The 19,535-nt window shown below is 36.2% G+C and overlaps 1 protein-coding gene across 11 annotated transcripts in view; it reads right to left on the bottom strand.

Annotated features, from left to right (window-relative positions):
* Positions 1-19,535, bottom strand: part of NBEAL1 (neurobeachin like 1) — a 158,249-nt gene that overhangs the window by 43,485 nt on the left and 95,229 nt on the right. For all 11 annotated transcript variants that reach the window (XM_046658281.1, XM_046658278.1, XM_046658280.1 and 8 more), the window contains 7 exons: positions 17,591-17,896; positions 17,349-17,498; positions 15,350-15,507; positions 12,770-12,894; positions 8,093-8,219; positions 2,649-2,797; positions 1,426-1,559 (listed from right to left, as the gene is read on the bottom strand). In XM_046658281.1, the coding sequence (XP_046514237.1) occupies positions 1,426-1,559; positions 2,649-2,797; positions 8,093-8,219; positions 12,770-12,894; positions 15,350-15,507; positions 17,349-17,498; positions 17,591-17,896 (1,149 nt within the window). The remainder of the gene's footprint in view (positions 1-1,425; positions 1,560-2,648; positions 2,798-8,092; positions 8,220-12,769; positions 12,895-15,349; positions 15,508-17,348; positions 17,499-17,590; positions 17,897-19,535) is intronic.

The following is a 19,535-nucleotide window of genomic DNA, read 5'->3' as shown; positions in this document are numbered from 1 at the left end:
TTTATGACAGCTTTATTGAGATATAATTCCCATACCATAAAATTCACCCTTTTAAAGTATACAATTCAGTGGGCTTTTTTGTATATCCACAGAGTTGTGCAATCATCAACATTATCTAACTTTGGAATATTTTCATCATCCCCAAAAGAAACTCCATATTCACTAGCCATCACTCCCGAATTCCCATTCCCTGCCATCCGCTGACAACCTCTAATCTACTTTCCGTCTCTGCGAATTTGCGTATTCTGGACACTTCACACAAACAGAGGATTATGTTTTGACTTCTCTACTATCCTACACTTGGAGAAGTGAAGACGTGTATTTTTCGAGAAAGTTATAGAGTACAATGGAATTTGTTCATCAGACACTAAATCAGAAAACTAGCTAAAGTCTAGTTCAAATTTAGTTGTCATTTACTAATCACCTTGAAAAATAAATTAATTTACTGAGTCTCACTTTTACGTTAATGTCTACCCTTAGACTTCTGTGAATTATTCAAGGCTATATAAATGTAAAGTAATAAAATTCATCTTTGAACTTCAGTCTCCTCATCTATAAAAAAAGTAATAATGGAATTTGCCATATCTAATCTGAAGGTTGTTATGGAGATTAGATACTACATACAAATGTGCTTTAAAAACTATAGTTATACAAATGTACAGTATTCAATACAGCTTTCTAAAACACACATGCTTTGTATTTTCCTATGGGAGAAAATTTATTTTTAAAGTAAAAAAGTATCCTTTTGTAAAAATAGAAAAATGCTCTGTAACATCTGAATCAAATCATCCATAAGTAAACCTAGATCCCACCAACGAACAGAAACTTAGCTACTGACTCTGCTTAATCAGGTCATCTGAGAAGCAAATGCCAAGACAGAATTGAACATGCAAGGGTTTTATTAGGAGAGAGACCTGCGAGGGGAAGCGGAGAGCTAAGCAAGGCAGGAGGAGCTGTCAGATCGTGAGGCAAGTCTGACCCCAAGTGAGTGAATGAGGGAAGGAGGACTCGGGGCAGGTGACGTGCTGAAGGTTACACAGCTAGCGGTGGAGCTCGTACCCCAACCCAGGCAACCCTGCTCCAGTGGTTATCTCTGAACCACCTAATTTCATAAATCCAGTCATATCATATATATTGCATATTATGTCACAATTGGGTACTCTGAGGCACCTGTTGGCTGACACCCAATGTTCCACTGACTTCTTTATCTCCTCATATACAGAACCTGAAAACAAGCACCCTCCAAACATTCAAACATAAATCCAAACAAAAATTCATACACTGCTTAGCCCCCAAAGTACATATTTTTTCCTCTAATATTTTGACTTGAAAGAGCAGAGTCCAAAGTTTCATTACAGCTCACTAGCTGGAAAATTACTTCAAGCTAATGCTTTGGGCCTTCCAGGAAGGGAGCATCTTACATACCTCTTTTTTAAAATTGAGAAAGTAGTTGGACTGGTCAACATGAAAAATCTCGAGGGCTGACCTCCTTAAGTTGTAACGCCGTAGGTGAATCTCTCGAACTTGAGAATGAGGCCACTTGAAATCAAAGCCTACTCCTGAAAACAGAAGAAATCTTGTGACTGGGGCACCATATAAAGTTACTATGCAGAAAAATATCTCCCACTTCTGACAAAAGTAGCACTTAGGGAAAAGGAATTCAATTTTTGTATCATCAAATCTATTTGTTAAATTTAGTGGACATTTAAATGTTTCTTTTAAAACTATTTCAAAATTCCTTAGGTACTCTACTTCCTTTTCATGAGAAGAGAGAAAAATTATGAATATTGTATCTTAGAAACATTTTTCCTTTTCTCTTTCTGTTGGCATCTTAGATTTTAATATCCTTTTATTTTCAGATAAAGGATTAGGTGAGAAGCCTGTAAGAGTAAGTGTACATACAAATAAAATTGAGATTGTATTTTTTTTTTTTTAAGATTTTTATTTTTTCCTTTTTCTCCCCAAAGCCCCCCAGTACATAGTTGTATATTCTTCGTTGTGGGTCCTTCTAGTTGTGGCATGTGGGACGCTGCCTCAGCGTGGTTTGATGAGCAGTGCCATATCCGCGCCCAGGATTCAAACCAATGAAACACTGGGCAGCTTGCAGCGGAGCGCGCGAACTTAACCACTCGGCCACGGGGCCAGCCCCTGAGATTGTATTTTACAGCTTAAGTTTATAGCAATCCCTCTAGTTAAACCTTTTAAAAAACATTGATAAGGGCTGGCCCCGTGGCCGAGTGGTTAAGTTCGCGCGCTCTGCTGCAGGCAGCCCAGTGTTTCGTTGGTTCGAATCCTGGGCGCGGACATGGCACTGCTCATCAAACCACGCTGAGGCAGCGTCCCACATGCCACAACTAGAAGGACCCACAACGAAGAATATACAACTACGTACTGGGGGGCTTTGGGGAGAAAAAGGAAAAAAAATAAAATCTTTAAAAAAAAAAAAAAAAAAAAAATTGATAATTTTAAAAAGCATCCCCTTCAATACATTGTTGAATAATTTAATCCCATACTGACTTTCCATTTCTCTTTGTACATGACAGACTACAATTCCACAGTCCCATCTTATTGCTTTCTTCTCATTAATGATTGATAAACAGGATACTTAACTATTGAACAACAGAAATTATTCCCCCAGAACTCCTCACCATCTTCTTTCTCAATGCTGCCATCATAGAAGTAAATGTGTTGAGTAGTGATTTCTAATCTGCCAGGAACCACATCAATCATTGTAATGAGTTCACAGTCTTCTGACAACACTAATTTTTCTTTTTGATCCTGTTCTTCTTTCTCATCACTGTAAAAACAAAAACCAACCAAACAAGCAAGAAACATCCAACAATGTGTTCTGTGTAAATGGAAAAGAATAACATATTCAAATACAAATCTTATGTCTGGAAAACTAGTATTCAAAGAGTATCCGAATTATCTACAAAAAAAATTCCATTGCATGTTAAATTACTAAAATATTATCCACGTAGTCTTATTACCTAATAACTTAATTTCAAAAAAATATTTTTTACATTTTAATTGTATATGACTCATTAAAACGAAATATAGTGAATCTTTAGTACTACTGGCAAAAGACAGTTCAAACACGCAGCAAGACCAGTCATGTCATTTGAGTTATATTTGGGAGCCATAAATTGACCCAGGGAACATAGGAATCTGTGAATAAAGGACTGCATCATTAGTGGTGCTTTGTAAATAATTATTAGAAGTACTCATTATCATTGATTCTTAAACTGTAAAATGAGACTTTTCAAGAGCAACTAAAACTAGAACATCATCACAGCGTTCCCTGACCGTGGAAGTGGAGAGAAACAAAAAGCTGCTATGCCAAACCTTCTCTTAGGAGGACTGTTTTCATTTATGTTTATTGGAGGGGATGCAGGGGAAGGGACAGCTTTCTGGGAGCCTCAGTGACTTTTAACTGCCAAGTATAGAAATGGGAACTCTGACCACTCATGGAATGTTATTCAATTTTATCCTTCAAGTCAGTTGCTCTCTGGTCCTAGATATTTCACACTGGACTCATCTCCAGGATAGCAATGACTAAGTCTAATTTGCTTTCCAATGGATTTCCATGAGCAAGCTCTATAAGTATCACCAACTTAAGTGGTAATACTACAACTCTTAACTTAAAGCTAAGCTTAAAAAAAAAAATTTCGGGGCCGGTCCCATAGGTAAGTGGTTAAGTTTGTGTGCTCCACTGTGGCAGCCCAGGGTTTCGCTGATTCGGATCCTGGGTGCAGACATGGCACCGTTCGTCAAGCCATGCTGAGGCAGTGTCCCACACAGCACAACCAGAAGGACCCACAACTAAAAATACACAACTATGTACCTGGGGGCTTTGGAGAGAAAAAGAAAAAAAAAAAAAATTAAATCTTTAAAAAAAAGTTAAAAATTAAGGATGTTTTCTTAAACAGAGAAATTCCAATATTCACAGTGATGAAATGAAGAAATAAATGACCTAAGAGAGTAAATAGTCTGAAGGCTATTTATATTCTATGAAACAAAGTGTTTTGGCTTTTCAGTTTAAAATGAATGAGACTGACATCTATGGAATTCTCTAGTCATTGAAGAAAGAAAATAATATCTCTATAAAAAGGCTAACTAAACAATCTACCAAAGATAGCTCCCTAGATAACTATCCCTACCCAGTTCCCTGAAAATAATCAAAGAAATCTTTAAAAATTATTAAAATTATATGAACAAAAATCCTGCTCTGCCAACAAAGGATATTACTGAATCTGGTCAATCTGTAATATTAAAATAAGTTCCAAAGAAATACTTGCCATGTCTAGTTTATAATCCAAACAAAGTGATGTTTAGAATAAATCAAATACTTGAGACTTAGCTACTCATTCTTGTCTAAATATGAGGCTTTACAAACATAGAAAGTAAAAGTCAGGACAGATGTGTAAATCACCAAATTTGAATGCATTCCTATTCCACACTCAGATCCACTGGCAGAGTTGCAGTCTTACTGGATCAAGGGGTTCAAACACAAACACAAACTAATCACTGGTTGACCACCAAGCTATGATGTCCTAGGGGCAACCCCTAGCAGGCCAGGCTTTAAAAACAAAACAAAAATCTAATGAATACAGACATCACTGGCAACACACTGCAGGTAAAACAGACTCCACAGAAATAGTCTAGGAAATTCACTTAAACAAAGAAACCAAAATACAACAATAACAACCACCATTGAGGGAAGGGATCAAAAACCAGAGTGGCTACAATTTATCATCTAAAATGCAGTTTTCACAAAAATTATGAGACATACAAAGAAATAAGAAAGTATCAGCCATAAACACAAAAGCTCTAAAAAGAAACTGTCTCTAGGGGACCTTAGATGTTCAACTTAGTAGACAAAGACTTCAAAGTAGATATCATAAATACATCAAAAGAACTAAAGGAAACTACGTTTACAGAACTAAAACTCATTATGGGAACAAAGCCTATCAAATAGAAATTTTCAATAGAAAGACAGAAATTACATATTTTAAAAAGGAACCAAACGGAAAATTCTGGAATTGAAAATACAATAACTAAATGAAAAACTCACCAGAAGGACAGAACTGCATATTTGAACTTGCAAAAGAAGAATGAGGGCTCTTGAAGATAGATCAAAAGAAACTGTCCAATTTGAAGAAGACAAAGAAAAAAGAATCAAGCAGAATAACGAAAGAGCCTCAGAGGGTCACCATCAAGCAAAACAACCTATGTGCAAAGGGATTCCCAAAAGGAGAGGACAGAGAAAAAGGACCAAAAACTCTATTTGAAGGAATAATGGCTGACAACTTCCCAAATATGAAAACAATTAATCTACACATCCAAGAAGTTCAGTGCACTCCAAGTAGGATAAACACAAAGATGCCCATACATGGACAAAAAGTCAAGTGTTGAAAGCCAAGAACAAAAAGAATAACCTACAAGCACCATTATACAGGACATCACAATAAAATTCACAGCACATCTCTCATCAGAAACAACAGAAGCCAGAAGGTAGTGGCATGAGATATTCAAATGCTGAAAGGAAAAGACTGTCAATCAGGCATTCTATATCCAGCAAAACTATCCACCCAAACAGAAAGCAATGGTCCTGGGAAAACTAGATAACCACATGCAAAAGAATGAACATGAACCCTTACATGAAGCCATATACAGAAATTAACTCAAAATGGATCAAAGACCTAAATGTAAGAAATAAAATACAAAACTCTTAGAAAAAAATAGACAAATGGGACTTCATCAAGATTAAAAACTTGTGCATTGAAGGATACCAACAACAAAGTGGAAGAAAACCCATTCAGTGGGAAAAAATTTTTGCAAATCATATATCTGATAAGGGATTTATACTTAGAATATACAGAGAACCCTTACAACTTAATAACTAAAAGACAACCCAATTAAAAAATGGATAAAGGATTTGCATAAAGATTTCTCCAAAAAAGAAATATTTATAGATGGCCAGGAAATACATGCAAAGATGTTCAGCATCACTAGTCACCAGGAAAATGCAAATTAAAATCACAAGATACCACTTCAAATCTTCTAGAATGGTATAATAAATTAAGGGAAAAAAAGAATAACAAATGTTGGCATGGATCTGGAGAAATTAGAACCTCATACATTGCTCAGGAGAATGTAAAATGGTATAGTTATTGTGAAAACACAGTTTCACAATTCCTCAAAAGATTAAACATGTAACTACTAAATGATCAGCAAAGTTATTCCTAGTTATATATCCAAGACAACTGAAAACGTACATTGACACAAAAATTTGTACATGAACATTCAAGGCAATGTTAGTCACAAAAGTAAAAAAGTAGAAACAAACTAAATGTCCACCAATTGATGAATGGATGAACAAAGGTGGTCTATCCATACAATGGAATATTACTCAGCCATAAGAAGGAATGAACTACTGTTACACGCTACTACACGGAAGACCCTTGGAAACATTATACTGAATGAAATAAGCCAGACATAAAAGGCCACATACTGTATGAAATAGATGATAGGTCAAAGACAGGCAAATCTATAGGGCCAGAAAGCTGGTTAGTGGTTGTCAGGGGATGTGGGGAGGGAAAATTAGGACTAATGACTAAAAGGCACAAGATTTCCTTTCAGGGTGATGGAAATGTTTTGGAACTAGATAGTGGTGATGTTGCACAACTCTGTGAATATACTAAAAACTACTGAATTGTACACTTTAAAATAGTTAATTTTACGTTATGTGAATTTTCAAAAACCTATCTCAATTTTTTAAAAAAAGTAGCCAAGGGGCCGGCCCAGTGGTGCAGCGGTTAAGTTCGCACATTCTGCTTCTCGGCGGCCTGGGGTTCGCAGGTTCGGATCCCGGGTGCGGACATGGCACCACTTGTCAAGCCATGCTGTGGCAGGTGTCCCATGTATAAAGTAGAGGAAGATGGGCATGGATGTTAGTTCAGGGCCAGGCTTCCTCAGCAAAAAGAGGAGGACTGGCAGTAAAAAAAAAAAAAAAGTAGCCAAAAATGAAGGCAAAATAAAGATTTCTACAGATAACAAAGATGGAGAGAATTTGTGGCTATTAGACATTCCTTACAAGAAATACTAACGGAAGTCCTGCAGGCTGAAAGGAAAGGACACTAGATGTACACAAAGAAATAAGTATGATAGTATACATGTGATAAATAAGTACGTATGATAAAATGATAATTATGTAGGCAAATATAAAATATAGTTACATACCTTTCTCTTTTCTTCCCTTAACTGATTTAATGATAACTGCATAAAACAATAACTATAAACTGTTTTCTTGGGCATAAAACATATAAAGGTCTAATATTTGTCACAATAACAACACAAAGGAGAGACGAGGAAATGAACGTATTTTATATCTGCTAAGGGGAAGTTTTTAAAATACAAATTTGAAATTTAAAATATATTTAAAGCTATTCAGGTTATATATTTCTTCCTGAGGGAGGTTTGGTAATTTGCATTTTTCAAGGAATTTGTCCATTTAAGTTGTCAAATTTATTGGCATAAAGTTGTCATTTCTTTTTAGTCATTTTAATATTTGTAGTGTTACCTCCTCTTTCATTCCTGATATTGGTAATTTATGTTATATTTCTTTCCTAACCAGTCTGGCTAAAGGTTTATTGTTTTGTTATCTGTTTTTTAATAACCAGCTTTTGTCTTCTCTGATCTTTCTATTTGTTTTTTGGTTTGCTCTTTCATGTATTTCTGCTTTTATTCTTTTTAATTTCTTCCTTTCACTTAAAGAGTTTATATTTCATGCTGTACTTTCCATCTAAACACAGCTTTAGCTGCATCCCATAAATTCGATACGTTATGTTTCCATTATCATTCAGTTCAAAATATTTCTAATTTCAAGGTCCAGCTCCAAGTTATCCCAGCTCTAAGAAGGTTCCTCAATAACCTCAGTTAACACTGACGGACTCCCACCAACTGATACAGCAGTAACTAGGGGCCCTGGAAATGCATAGCATTAGAATTTCAAGGAAGTATCTTCCACAATTTCACAGTCCCATTTTTCAGAACAAAATAATTTTAAATTCTTCCAAATACTTATACATACATATTTACTCTGGCTGTTATTTCCTCTTCAGGAAGATCTAATTTATCCTCCTCCATATCACTAACTTTTACTTGTTTCACCACTTCCAAAAGCAATGAATCACTGGAAGGCTGTGACTGCTGGACACCTGTTTAAACACAAAATAGCTATTAAACACAATATAGCCCTTCTGTAATTTCTGATTGTTAATTATATGATAATAATGTATATTATAAGTAAAGAAGGTACTTGAAATTTTCTAAGATAAAAAAACTAATTTACTACAGAAAAGTCATTATACATGATTTAGAGTAATCTATGCTGTTTGTGATTTTTAAAATTACTATACATATAATAAAAGGAATAAATGTTTTAAAATATGATATCTATTTTTAATGGTGGTATTATGTAAGTTTCAGAAATAGGACAATTAATCTCTAATCAAATTCACTTCTAAAGCATGCCAATAAGTAAGTCAAAGAAAGAAGTATTCTCATTGTACTAACAGAACTATTTTTACTATGCAATTGTACTAAAAAAATACTAAGAAAGAAGTGACACATTATCTTGCATTGGAAGATAATACACAGAACAAGAGCTAAACTGTTCCGTTCTGGAGCACAGGGAATTTAATAGATAATTCTGACACATATCTATGCAACAAATGTAATGCATTTTATAAACTGTGAATTTTGTAAGAGAGCAGGGCTAGCGTAAAGGAAAGAACACGGGCTGAGAGGTGGTCAATCCAGATTTAAACTCTGTTCTGCCATTTATTAACCATATGACTCCTCTCTGAATTGATGTTTCTGTGACTGTAAAATGGAGATACATCACATTACACAAAAAATAAATGGTAGCTATTATTATTGTAATCGACCTCTCAATTATCCGATTGGCATAAGGACAGTAATAACAATGTATGCATAATTTATAGGTAGGACTGGAAAAAATTTATATATATAACTACGAATAAAGACATTTCATTTGTGGGAAATAAAAATAATTTATGCTAAATAACAAAATACTATAAATATGACAAATCTACCTTTAATTTCTCAAACAGTATCCTTGCTCAGACGTATGAAATGAATCAGCCTAACGGACAGTTGCATTTTTCTGTGTCAATCTCCCTTGATCACACCTTTCTCTACACTAGGAAGTACTGGCTCACACTTTCCCTGGAACAACTAACTATTTCTATGGAACACGTTTTTTTCCTGTGGTCTAATGTAAGGAAAAATTTATTGTTAAACATTTAATTAAACAAAGCACGTGAGAGTGCAATAAAAACTGAAAAGCAGGAAGTCTAGATAATCTGATACAAATAGAAAACTGACTTTATGTAGATGGATGACTACTCCAGTAAGAGTGTAAGCTGAAAATCTGATGGGAGATTGGTGAGTAAACTGAGGGCGGGAAGGACGGCAGGAACGGGGGCCAGTTGGGACACCATTCTAAGTTTGGGAAAAGACAGCACCAAGCTAAGCCTTGGCAATAGCAAAGAGAATGCATATAAGGAAAAACATTCAAAATATATGTAAGAGAAAGAATTAACAGGACATTGTACCTAACGAGCTATTCTGTGTAGGGATTAAGAGGCGTGAGGACAGACTCATAGTTAATACTAATGATTTAAGCATGAGTAACTAATAGATGGAGACAATGATAACTACATTACAAGATACAAGAGAAGCAGAATGTGGGGTGAGGCGTAGACAAAGGGGCAAAGATAAGGAACTCAGTTTCAGGAATGTTTTATGGAAGCCCCTGTGGAAGAATCCCAACAGGCAGCTGGGAACCTTGGTCTAAAGTTCAAAAGGCAGGTGAGAATTAGAAATACAGGTGGGAAAGTATCACTTTATATATACGTAATGTATCATTAAATATATACTGTAATACAGTGGTGAAGCCAAGAGATCACCATCTCGTAGGGAGCGCAGGTAAAAGGCAAGACAGCCAGGCATAGCTCTGGGAACACTATCATTTAAAATGCGAACAGGAAAAAGGGTCAAGCAAAAAAGACTAAAACACGGTAAGAAAAGGAGGAGGTTAAGCATCAGTGCTAAGAAAGAAATACTCTTAAGGAGGATAACTACCAATGCTTCAGAGACCTTGGAAGTAGGACTAAAAATAAGCTGTTGCATCTGGCAATCAGAAAAGATTATTTCTAATGAAGAAGTGTGGACAAAAAAATTTTCTAAAACTAGGGGCCAGCCCAGTGGCACAGTGGTTAAGTTTGCACATTCTGCTTTGGTGGCCCAGGGTTCACTGGTTCAGATCCCGGATGTGGACCTACCCATTGCTAGTAAGCCATGCTGAGGTGGCATCTCAGATCTAAAATAGAGGAAGATGGGCACGGATGTTAGCTCAGGGCCAGTCTTCCTCAGCAAAAAGAGGAGGATTGGGGGTAGATGTTAGCTCAGGGCTAATCTTTCTCAAAAAAAAATATTTCTAAACCCAAATATTTTTTTTTTTTTTAAAGATTTTATTTTTTCCTTTTTCTCCCCAAAGCCCCCCAGTACATAGTTGTATATTTCTCATTGTGGGTCCTTCTAGTTGTGGCATGTGGGACGCTGCCTCAGCGTGGTTTGATGAGCAGAGCCATGTCCGCGCCCTGGTTTCGAACCAATGAAACACTGGGCCGCCTGCAGCGGAGCGCGTGAACTTAACCACTCGGCCACGGGGCCAGCCCCTAAACCCAAATATTTTTAATGATACATTTAAGAATACACTTTCTGGGGCTGGCTCCGTGGCCGAGTGGTTAAAGTTCCATGTGCTCTGCTTTGGTGGCCCAGGGTTTGTGCATTCGGATCCTGGGTGCAGACCTACTGCACTCATCAGCCATGCTGTGGAGGCATCCTACATACAAAATAGAGAAAGACTGGGACAGATGTTAGCTCAGGGCTAATCTTCCTCAAGTAAAAAAAAGAGGAGGATTGGTAACAGGTGTTAGCAGAGGGTAAATCTTTCTCCAAAAAAAAAAAAGAACATACTTTCTTTTCGACTATTGAAATTACATAATTTACAAGTGGATGTGTTCTAAAAGATACTTCACAAATCACTTTGGAATTCATAATGAACTTTCCATCAAAAATTTTATGAATAATGGTTAACTTTGAAGGTTAGCCCATAATGTAAAGACTATTCTGTACATATGCAATGGGATACTTACAAAGCAGTACTGGGATAAGTGAAACAAAATGAAATAAGAAAATATTTCTTTAGAAAACCACCATGAATTCTGGCAGCTGATGAAAATATTTATACACAAATGCAAAGAGTAGGTAGAACATTGTGCAGTTAATTCTGATGCATACTTCAGGCAACTATAAAGAGTTCTAAAGACTGACACCACTGGTTTTGTACTATTTCCAAGTTCACTTTGAAATGCATGAATTTTTTCTTCTGTACAATTATACTGTCAACCATTATACTTGGGCTAATTTTGAAAACTGTAAAGAGAAAAAGAGAAAAAAAGATAGGACACTGGTTTTCTTGGACTTAAAACAATTGAGACCAAGAAGAAGGGACACAAAATTCTATCTGTGTACATGTGCAGAGGGGTGAGAAGGAGAGGTAGAGAGACAGGGAATTTCCTGGGGTGGGACCTCTTGGCAAAAATGGAGAAAAAATAGGGAACACTAACTCCTTAAATATTAGATTCAAGTCATTCACCAGAACATGTTTTCTGGTGATAAGCACCATCAAATTTCAAGGAGGAGATGAAGAATAACAGTTTCAGAGGACGTGCAGGAAGACCCAACTGCCTGTTCCTATCGAAGATACTCTCCAAGTTAGTGTTTGTATCATGGGTAGGTGCATTATTTTGCATTAAGGAAAATCACTTACTGTGTCTGATTTACCTTAGAATGTAAGACCCTAAATGGCAGGCATCATAGCTCTTTAGATTAATTTCACGCCATCAACTGTATTGGCCAATATATTAAGGCAATTTTAAGAAGTAATATTTAAAAACTGGTACTCATTTCATCTATAACTTAGTCTTGGAACACAAGGTGCACAGGTGGTTATGGTCAAGTAACTACAATTTAGTATACACATAACTGGTCAATGACTCTTAACAATCAATATTTTTGAGTATTTCACAGACCTCTCTTCAAAAAGGAAGAGATGCCAAGTCAAATGGTTAGAAAGAAAGGGCTTCCTAAAGAATTGTAGTCACTCTTTAAAATCTGTTCTGAAATATTGCTAAGGCTATGTATTTTTAAGCACTGTTTTCCTAGAAAAAGTCATTGGCCCATCTAAGATATTAAGTGTCTAGAGTTCTATAAGAAGAACAGGTTATAGAAGAAAGATCTAAAGAGTTGCTAAGATTTCTAAATACGTTTGACATCAGGCTCAGTCGTGGTAAGCAAAAGGCTACGGGAAAAGGCCTACTGTTTCACCGTACCATAACAGATATAAGAGACAATGTGTTTCACATGAACTACAGTATAAGTTTATGATTTTAAATTATGTTTTACTTTGAAAAATTACAATCAATAGAAATAGAAAGTCATCTTAATTTAGGCCAAAGGTAACAGCATTTAACATATACAACCATTTAAATATGAATTATAAAATGTCACTCCTTTCATGAGGAAATACTTTTGAAACAATTAATAAAAACAATAACCAACCCCATCAACATCTTCACCATCCTCAATGAATAATTAAACAGCCAACGGAACTCACCTAGATTATCTCTCAAAGCACTAGCTTCCTCATGGGTTTTGAAGTTATAATTCGGTACCAATTTAAGTCTCATGCGGGAATAATTTTCTACATTAGCTAGTTTCCAGTGAATTGGATTTTGTTTCCTACAAATATTCATAAGTAAACATGGAAAATTATTTAGCTTAAAGTTACAAAGATAGGTTGATCAAAACACAGTAAAAGTATCAGGTACTTTACATTTTTTAGCATCATTTTATAAAAACATTCATATTTATAATCTCATTTGACCTAAACAACACTGAGAGAAAACCAACATGAGTAGAAATAGCTATAGTTTATACACGAGGAATCTAAGACAGGCTAAACTATTTGCACAAGATGCCATATGGTTTACAGGTAGCAGAAATAAGATTGGTACATAAACCTTCACACTTATAGCCTAATATATTTTACTCTTTCATGGTTATATGGAAGTTCTTAACTACCTATACGAGTTTATTCCAAATACAGTTTTCAAAATAAAATAATTTTACTACAGATGAAGATAATATAATTGCAAATGGATCAAAGATTTAAATATAAGATTTAAAACTCTCAGAAGAAAAGACAGGGGTAAATCTTCATGACCTTGGATTTGGGAATGGTTTCTTTGACATGACGTCAAAAATACAAACAACAAAATAAAGAGATAAATTGCACTTCAAAATTCAAAACTTTTGTGCAGCAAAGGCCACTATGCAGAAAGTGAAAAGATGGGGCCAGCCCTGTGGCCAAGTGGTTGGGTTCTCAGGCTCTGCTTCGGTGGCCCAGGGTTTGCCAGTTCGGACCATGGGTGCAGACCTACACACCGCTCATCAAGCCATGGTGTGGTGGGATTCCACACAGAGGAACTAGAATGACCTCCCACTAGCATTGTGCTGGGGCTTTGGAGGGGAGGGGAGGGGGAGAGGAAACTGGCAAAAGATGTTAGCTCAGGGCCAATCTCCTCACCAAAAAAAAAAAAAGAGGCTGTAGCACAATAGGCTGCCATTAAAAAAAAAAGTGAAAAGACAATCTACATATTTACAAATAATATCTGAAGAGGGTATATTATTGAGAATATAAAAAGAATTCTTACACAGAAAAAGAACTCAACCACAAAAAGTCAAACAACCCAATTTAAAAATGGGCAAAGGACTTGAATAGACATTTCTTCAAAGAAGGAGGAAAAGTTATAAATGGCCAACAAGTACATAAAAAGACGCTAACGTCATTAGGTAAATGCAACAAAATCATAAGATCTCACTTCATACTCAGTAGGATGGTCATAATAAAAAACTTGGAAAATGACAAGTATTGATAAGGTTGTAGAGAAACTGGAACCCTCACACATTGCTGATGGGAATACAAAATGGTACAGCTGCTGTGAAAAACAGTTTGGCAATTCCTTAGTCAGTTCAACACAGAATTACCATATGACCCAGCAATTCCACTCTTAGGCACATACCCAAGAGAATTAAAAACAGGTGTTGAAACAAGCACGTGTTTGCAAACATTCATAGTAATACTATTCACAACAGTCACAAGGAAAAAAACCCAAATGTCCATCACCTGATGAATGAATAGAAACAATGTGGTATATCCATACAATGAAATATTATTTGGCCACAAAAAAGGAAAGAGTACCAATGCACGCTACAACATAATGAAAACATTATGCTAAGTGAAAGGAGCCAGACACAATAGGCCACATATTGCGTAATTCTATTTATATGAAATATCCAGTATAGGCAAATCCATAGAGACAGAAAGCAGATTGGTGGTTGCCAGGGGCTGGGGGACAGGATAACAGGCAGTGACTACTTAATGGGTCCAGGGTTTCTTTTTTTTTGTTTTCTGCTGAGGAAGATTAGCCGTGAGCTAACATCTGTGCCAATCTTCCTCTACTTTATGTGTGGGTCACCACCACAGCAAGGCTGATGCATGGTGTAGGACTGTGCCTAGGATCTGAATCTGTGAACTTGGGCCACCGAAGTGGAGTGTGCCAAACTTAACCACTACACCACAGAGCTGGCCCCCGGGGTTTCTTTTTGATGTGATGAAAATGTTCTGAAGCTGAACAGTGGTGATGATTACACAACATTATGAACGTACTTAATGCCACTAAATTGTACATTTTAAAATGGTTGAAATAGTAGATTTTATATATGTGTATTTTACCCAATAAAAAAAGGGCTGAAAAAATTACATGTATATAAAATAATTAAGCAAAACAGAAGCGACTTAGGATCAAGTAAAGAAAACGTAAAATATTCAAACACATAGCATCACTAACCCCAGATCAAAGAGATGGTGTCAGTAAGACAGAAGTAAACTGATTCAAAACAACTTCTATATCAAAGGGCAAAAGGAAAGAAAATAACTCCATTGTGAAAAACATACACAAACAGGGCTCTAAACATACCAGACACGTAATTCACAAAAACAATCTAATTAATTAAAAGCAGTCTTCTATAAATTGGACATTTTAAAAATTGGACTGGAGAGGCCATTGGCTCAGAAAGTTCTAGACCAGAGTTCTAAAGAAAAAAGAGTATTTAATAAATGATGTATTCCTACCTTTCAGCCCAAGGTCCCCTCTCACATGTAAGATAGAGCTGTACTGCCTTCCAGCGTCTCAGAGCGGCTAACTGTTGACTGCTAAGTTGTTTAAGCATATTATTATACCTCAAGTTCTCTTGGCGTGCTTTCCGATTAAATGGTTCCACAAAAAACTCCTGAAAGAAACAGCAATAAATAATAGCATTGAATCATATATTTACAGGTATATTTAAATTTAATACAATAATTTAAAAAATTTGGCCTACTATCATGCAGTAAAAGAAGGAAGCTGGTAACCAAGAGAATTTTCTTATTCCATCAGAATCATTTTCTTTAATGAAGCATATGATTCTAGCTATAATCTATTTGTATTTTTTTAAAACTTAAAAAACTAACTAAGAAACAGGTGAAGAACTGCAGAAATGTAAAGTATCTCAACACAGGATTTTTGAGCTCAGTATTACCCTCACACTGTCAAGTGAAATGATTTTCTTTTGGGATCTTTTGATTTATAAGGCATCTGGAATGAAATGCAAGTTTAAATAGAGGGAAGAGGAACCACATTTCACACTACTATTGATGGCCCGAAAGGCAATGCCAGAGACACAGAAATCTACAGGGGCCAATCTCTCACAGTGAAAACTTCCATCACGGAGACTGCTGCTCTCTGAACAACATCCTAGCTGGCAAATTAATTCACATACTCATTCCAGTTTTCAGGATACAACAGATTCTGATAATAGGTTCCACCAAGATATAACTATAAGCCCTGAAACTACAGTTTTACAGTTTTCAAAGAGACAAATGGTAAGACTGCCTTATCTAACTCACACTGAAATTCATCTATTAGGAACTAAAATGACAGTATTAATGTTTCAAACAAATCAACACTGTATTACATTAAAAAGGACAGTTAAAGACACGGATTTAAAAGATATCTTTTAGAGAGAAGTACAGCAGTGTGTGACGAAGAACACAAGCTTTGGAGTTAGACTGGGTACAAATCTTAGCTACTTAATTCTCCGAGGCTCAGAATCATCATCAAGGTAAGATGAGGTTGACAATATTGTCATCATAAAGATTAAGATTTAAAGTGCTTAATATTTGTGCCGGAAAAGTAGCAAGCTCTCAGTAAACTGCAGTTGTTACTAATACAATTGTTATTGTGATCATTACTGGACTCTGGGAAATCAATGATTTGGGATACAGTGTTACCAAACATTTAAAACAGATCATTGCTGAGAAAATCGAAGAAGTCATGACAGCTTCATGATAATTAAACATCAATTTCACAGTTTTTTGAAGTTCAAACATACAAAGATATTCTTAAATTAAGCTTTTCTAGAAAGGCTAAAGGTGAAGTCATAGAAAAAAATGTTGGTTGGAATAGAAATTGGTAGAATTTCTATGAAGGCAACGTAACAGTATTTATCATAAGTGCTGCATACCAGTAACTCCACTTATCCTTGGAAAGTCATCCTGGATAAGCACAAAAATATGATTATAGAGATGATTAATACTATTTATAATAAAGAAAAAACGGGTAAATTAGGTCCAAAACTGGGAAATAAATTTAACACATGCTCTCATATATAATATAGTGGAATACTAGACAGTCATAAAATGGCATGAAAAGATGTTCACAACATATTTTAAGAAAAGAGTAGCAAATGAAACTGAAAGATTTTGGTTTGGTGCATTTGAGGCCTTCCCGTTTTCTAATGTAAGTGCTTCATGCTATAAATTTCCCTCTAAGCACTGATATACTTCCAGCCTCCTTAGAGATATGTACTATCAGCTTAATAGACTTTTCACATAATTGCTATGTATAGAACATTTTGATATTAATTTTTTGTTACTGATCAGTGTTTTTTTCCAATGCTGAAATAATTTTCAGGCAAATGACAGAAAATACTATTTGTTTTCAAAGTTCAGACTTGTTATTACTCTCATTTGAATATTAAATACTCGAAATCAACATTAAAAACTGGATACTAAAAATACTGAATAATTTTACCTGAAACTTCAGCTTGCTTTCTCCTCCCTCCCGGTCTCGTTTGTGCATATTCACCATTAAGGCTTCATAACAATCCTTCCAATAAAGTGCCATGTTCTCACGACCATCATAAAACGTATGGGTCTCATACTGCTTCATATAAGGTACAATCTTGTAAAAAATATATATGCAAAATTTAATATATATTTCCATAAAAATGGCAATTTAGTAGAAAAATCTTACTCAAAAAAGATAAAACTTACATATTTTTCAATGTAAACTTGCCATTCATTTGAACTGCAATATTCTTGAAAATCTTCAAAAAATGAAGAGCTACCATTGGTAAAAGGTAAAGAAGGCAGGTGCAAGTTCATGAAGAGCAGCTCATAAATTTTGGAAACCAGGGTACGGACAAGGGGAATCAGAAACGAGTAGGTTTCAGTCTGCTCCTTGACTGACTGGCTTAGAACGTGTTCCAGCTTCCCCAAAATGTAACACGCTTCATCCTGATTTTCAATCACTTTGGTCTGAAGAAGTGTGTTTAGCTTAGCTGATGCCATTGCACAAACCTGGAAGAAAATAGCTTAGGTGAGAAAGAGCAGAATAAAACAGACAATGAGTGACAGCAATAGTTCTTTGGCTCTTATTGAAGTCGTTTCTTTAAATATATAATAAAAGGAACCCATATTTAATTTGGAATATACAGAAAACTTGTGATGGATAATTAATCACTCCAATGTCCATTCTACTGCTTCTTATAGTTTCTAAGGATACAAGGGTGATTCCATCTTTTGTTCCAACAATAGATCCTAAAAGATATAAGCCGAACAGAAAATCCAACCTCTTGCCACAGTGACTGGTCCAGGAACTCATCTTTCAGCCAACTCATGGCACTGCCTTTGTCACAGGGATTCCTTCAGGCATAGCTTCATCAGTGCGAGTTCAGAATTCTGACACAGTAACTGTCAAGAACCGTGAAGGGTCTCTGATGCTACCTCACCTCCAACTTAACAAGTTAGTCTACCAGAGTTTCACAGATGCTGGCAGAAGACACGAGACTCCTCGGTCAGAGACACGGATCACAGCATTAACAACAGCTGGAACATCAGCATTCTCCCTAGTTCCCCGAACTGCAATTCCCACGGCGAGAGAGTAACAGGACTAGATGGTGCCCGTGCACACAGTGGTTGTGTCACAGGAGTGCAACCCAGAGCAGAAGGAACTCAAATCTCTTACAGTGGGGAGTGTGCCCAAACTTTGCCTTGGAGGGAGACATTATCTTTATTATATCGAACAGTAAACGAACCTGCCTTTTGCTCTGGAGGGAGACATGATCTCTGTCTTCCAATCCTCAAAAAGACAGTTTATAACAAAGGCATGCAGTGCCTCTTTTCAGATGTGCAGAACACAAGAGATCCCCGAAGAACTGCCTGCCAACAATGACTGCAGGAAGAAGCACTCTCTGTCTCTAGATTTGAATGGGGAAGCACGTAGCCTCAACTGCTGTTGGCAGCCATTTTGTGACAATAAGGGCAGCCAGCTTAAGATAAGCTGACACAAGCTGGAGAGCAATCCTGTGAGAACAGCAAATAAAGGGAACTGGATCCTTGACTGAATCATGCCTTAAACTCCTACTAACTATTGAATTTTCAACTATATGAGCCAACAAATCCTCAACTGCGTTGATTTGAGTTGATATTTGTTATTTGGAATCAAAGGCATTCTGTTACAGAAGGGACAGGTTTGTAGGAGACTGAGTCCTTGATCAGAAATCTAATTACCCTTAAAGTTCCAAGAAAATACATATTCAGGGCACAAACTTAGGCAAAGGAATACTCTATATTACTCTTAAGCTTTAGCTTTAAACTCCAACTGAGAAAGGGGCCTCATTCTGTCTAGGCGAGAGAAAGAGCCAAGCTTTAAAAACCATAGCAGGACAAATGTGCTTCCTTCTCCCTCTTAACCCTAGAATCCAGTTTTGCATCTTATTACTTAAAAAAAAAAAGAGAGAGAAAGAGAGAAAGAAAGTATTAGAACCTGACATCACTTTAATAATGTATTTGTGCCAAAAGCTGATCTGAGCTGTGCACACAGGCCTTCGCAGGCCAAGACAAGAAGCAGGGACCCAGGCAGCCCTTCCACGCAAGCCTTAAAGCAGCATACGGCGTCAGAGGAAACAGTCTCTAAGACAGCTCAAAACTAACGTTT

Source organism: Equus quagga, chromosome 4, assembly GCF_021613505.1.
Source record: "Equus quagga isolate Etosha38 chromosome 4, UCLA_HA_Equagga_1.0, whole genome shotgun sequence".
Taxonomy (NCBI): Eukaryota; Metazoa; Chordata; class Mammalia; order Perissodactyla; family Equidae; genus Equus; species Equus quagga.
This window is presented reverse-complemented; position numbering and strand designations above follow the sequence as displayed.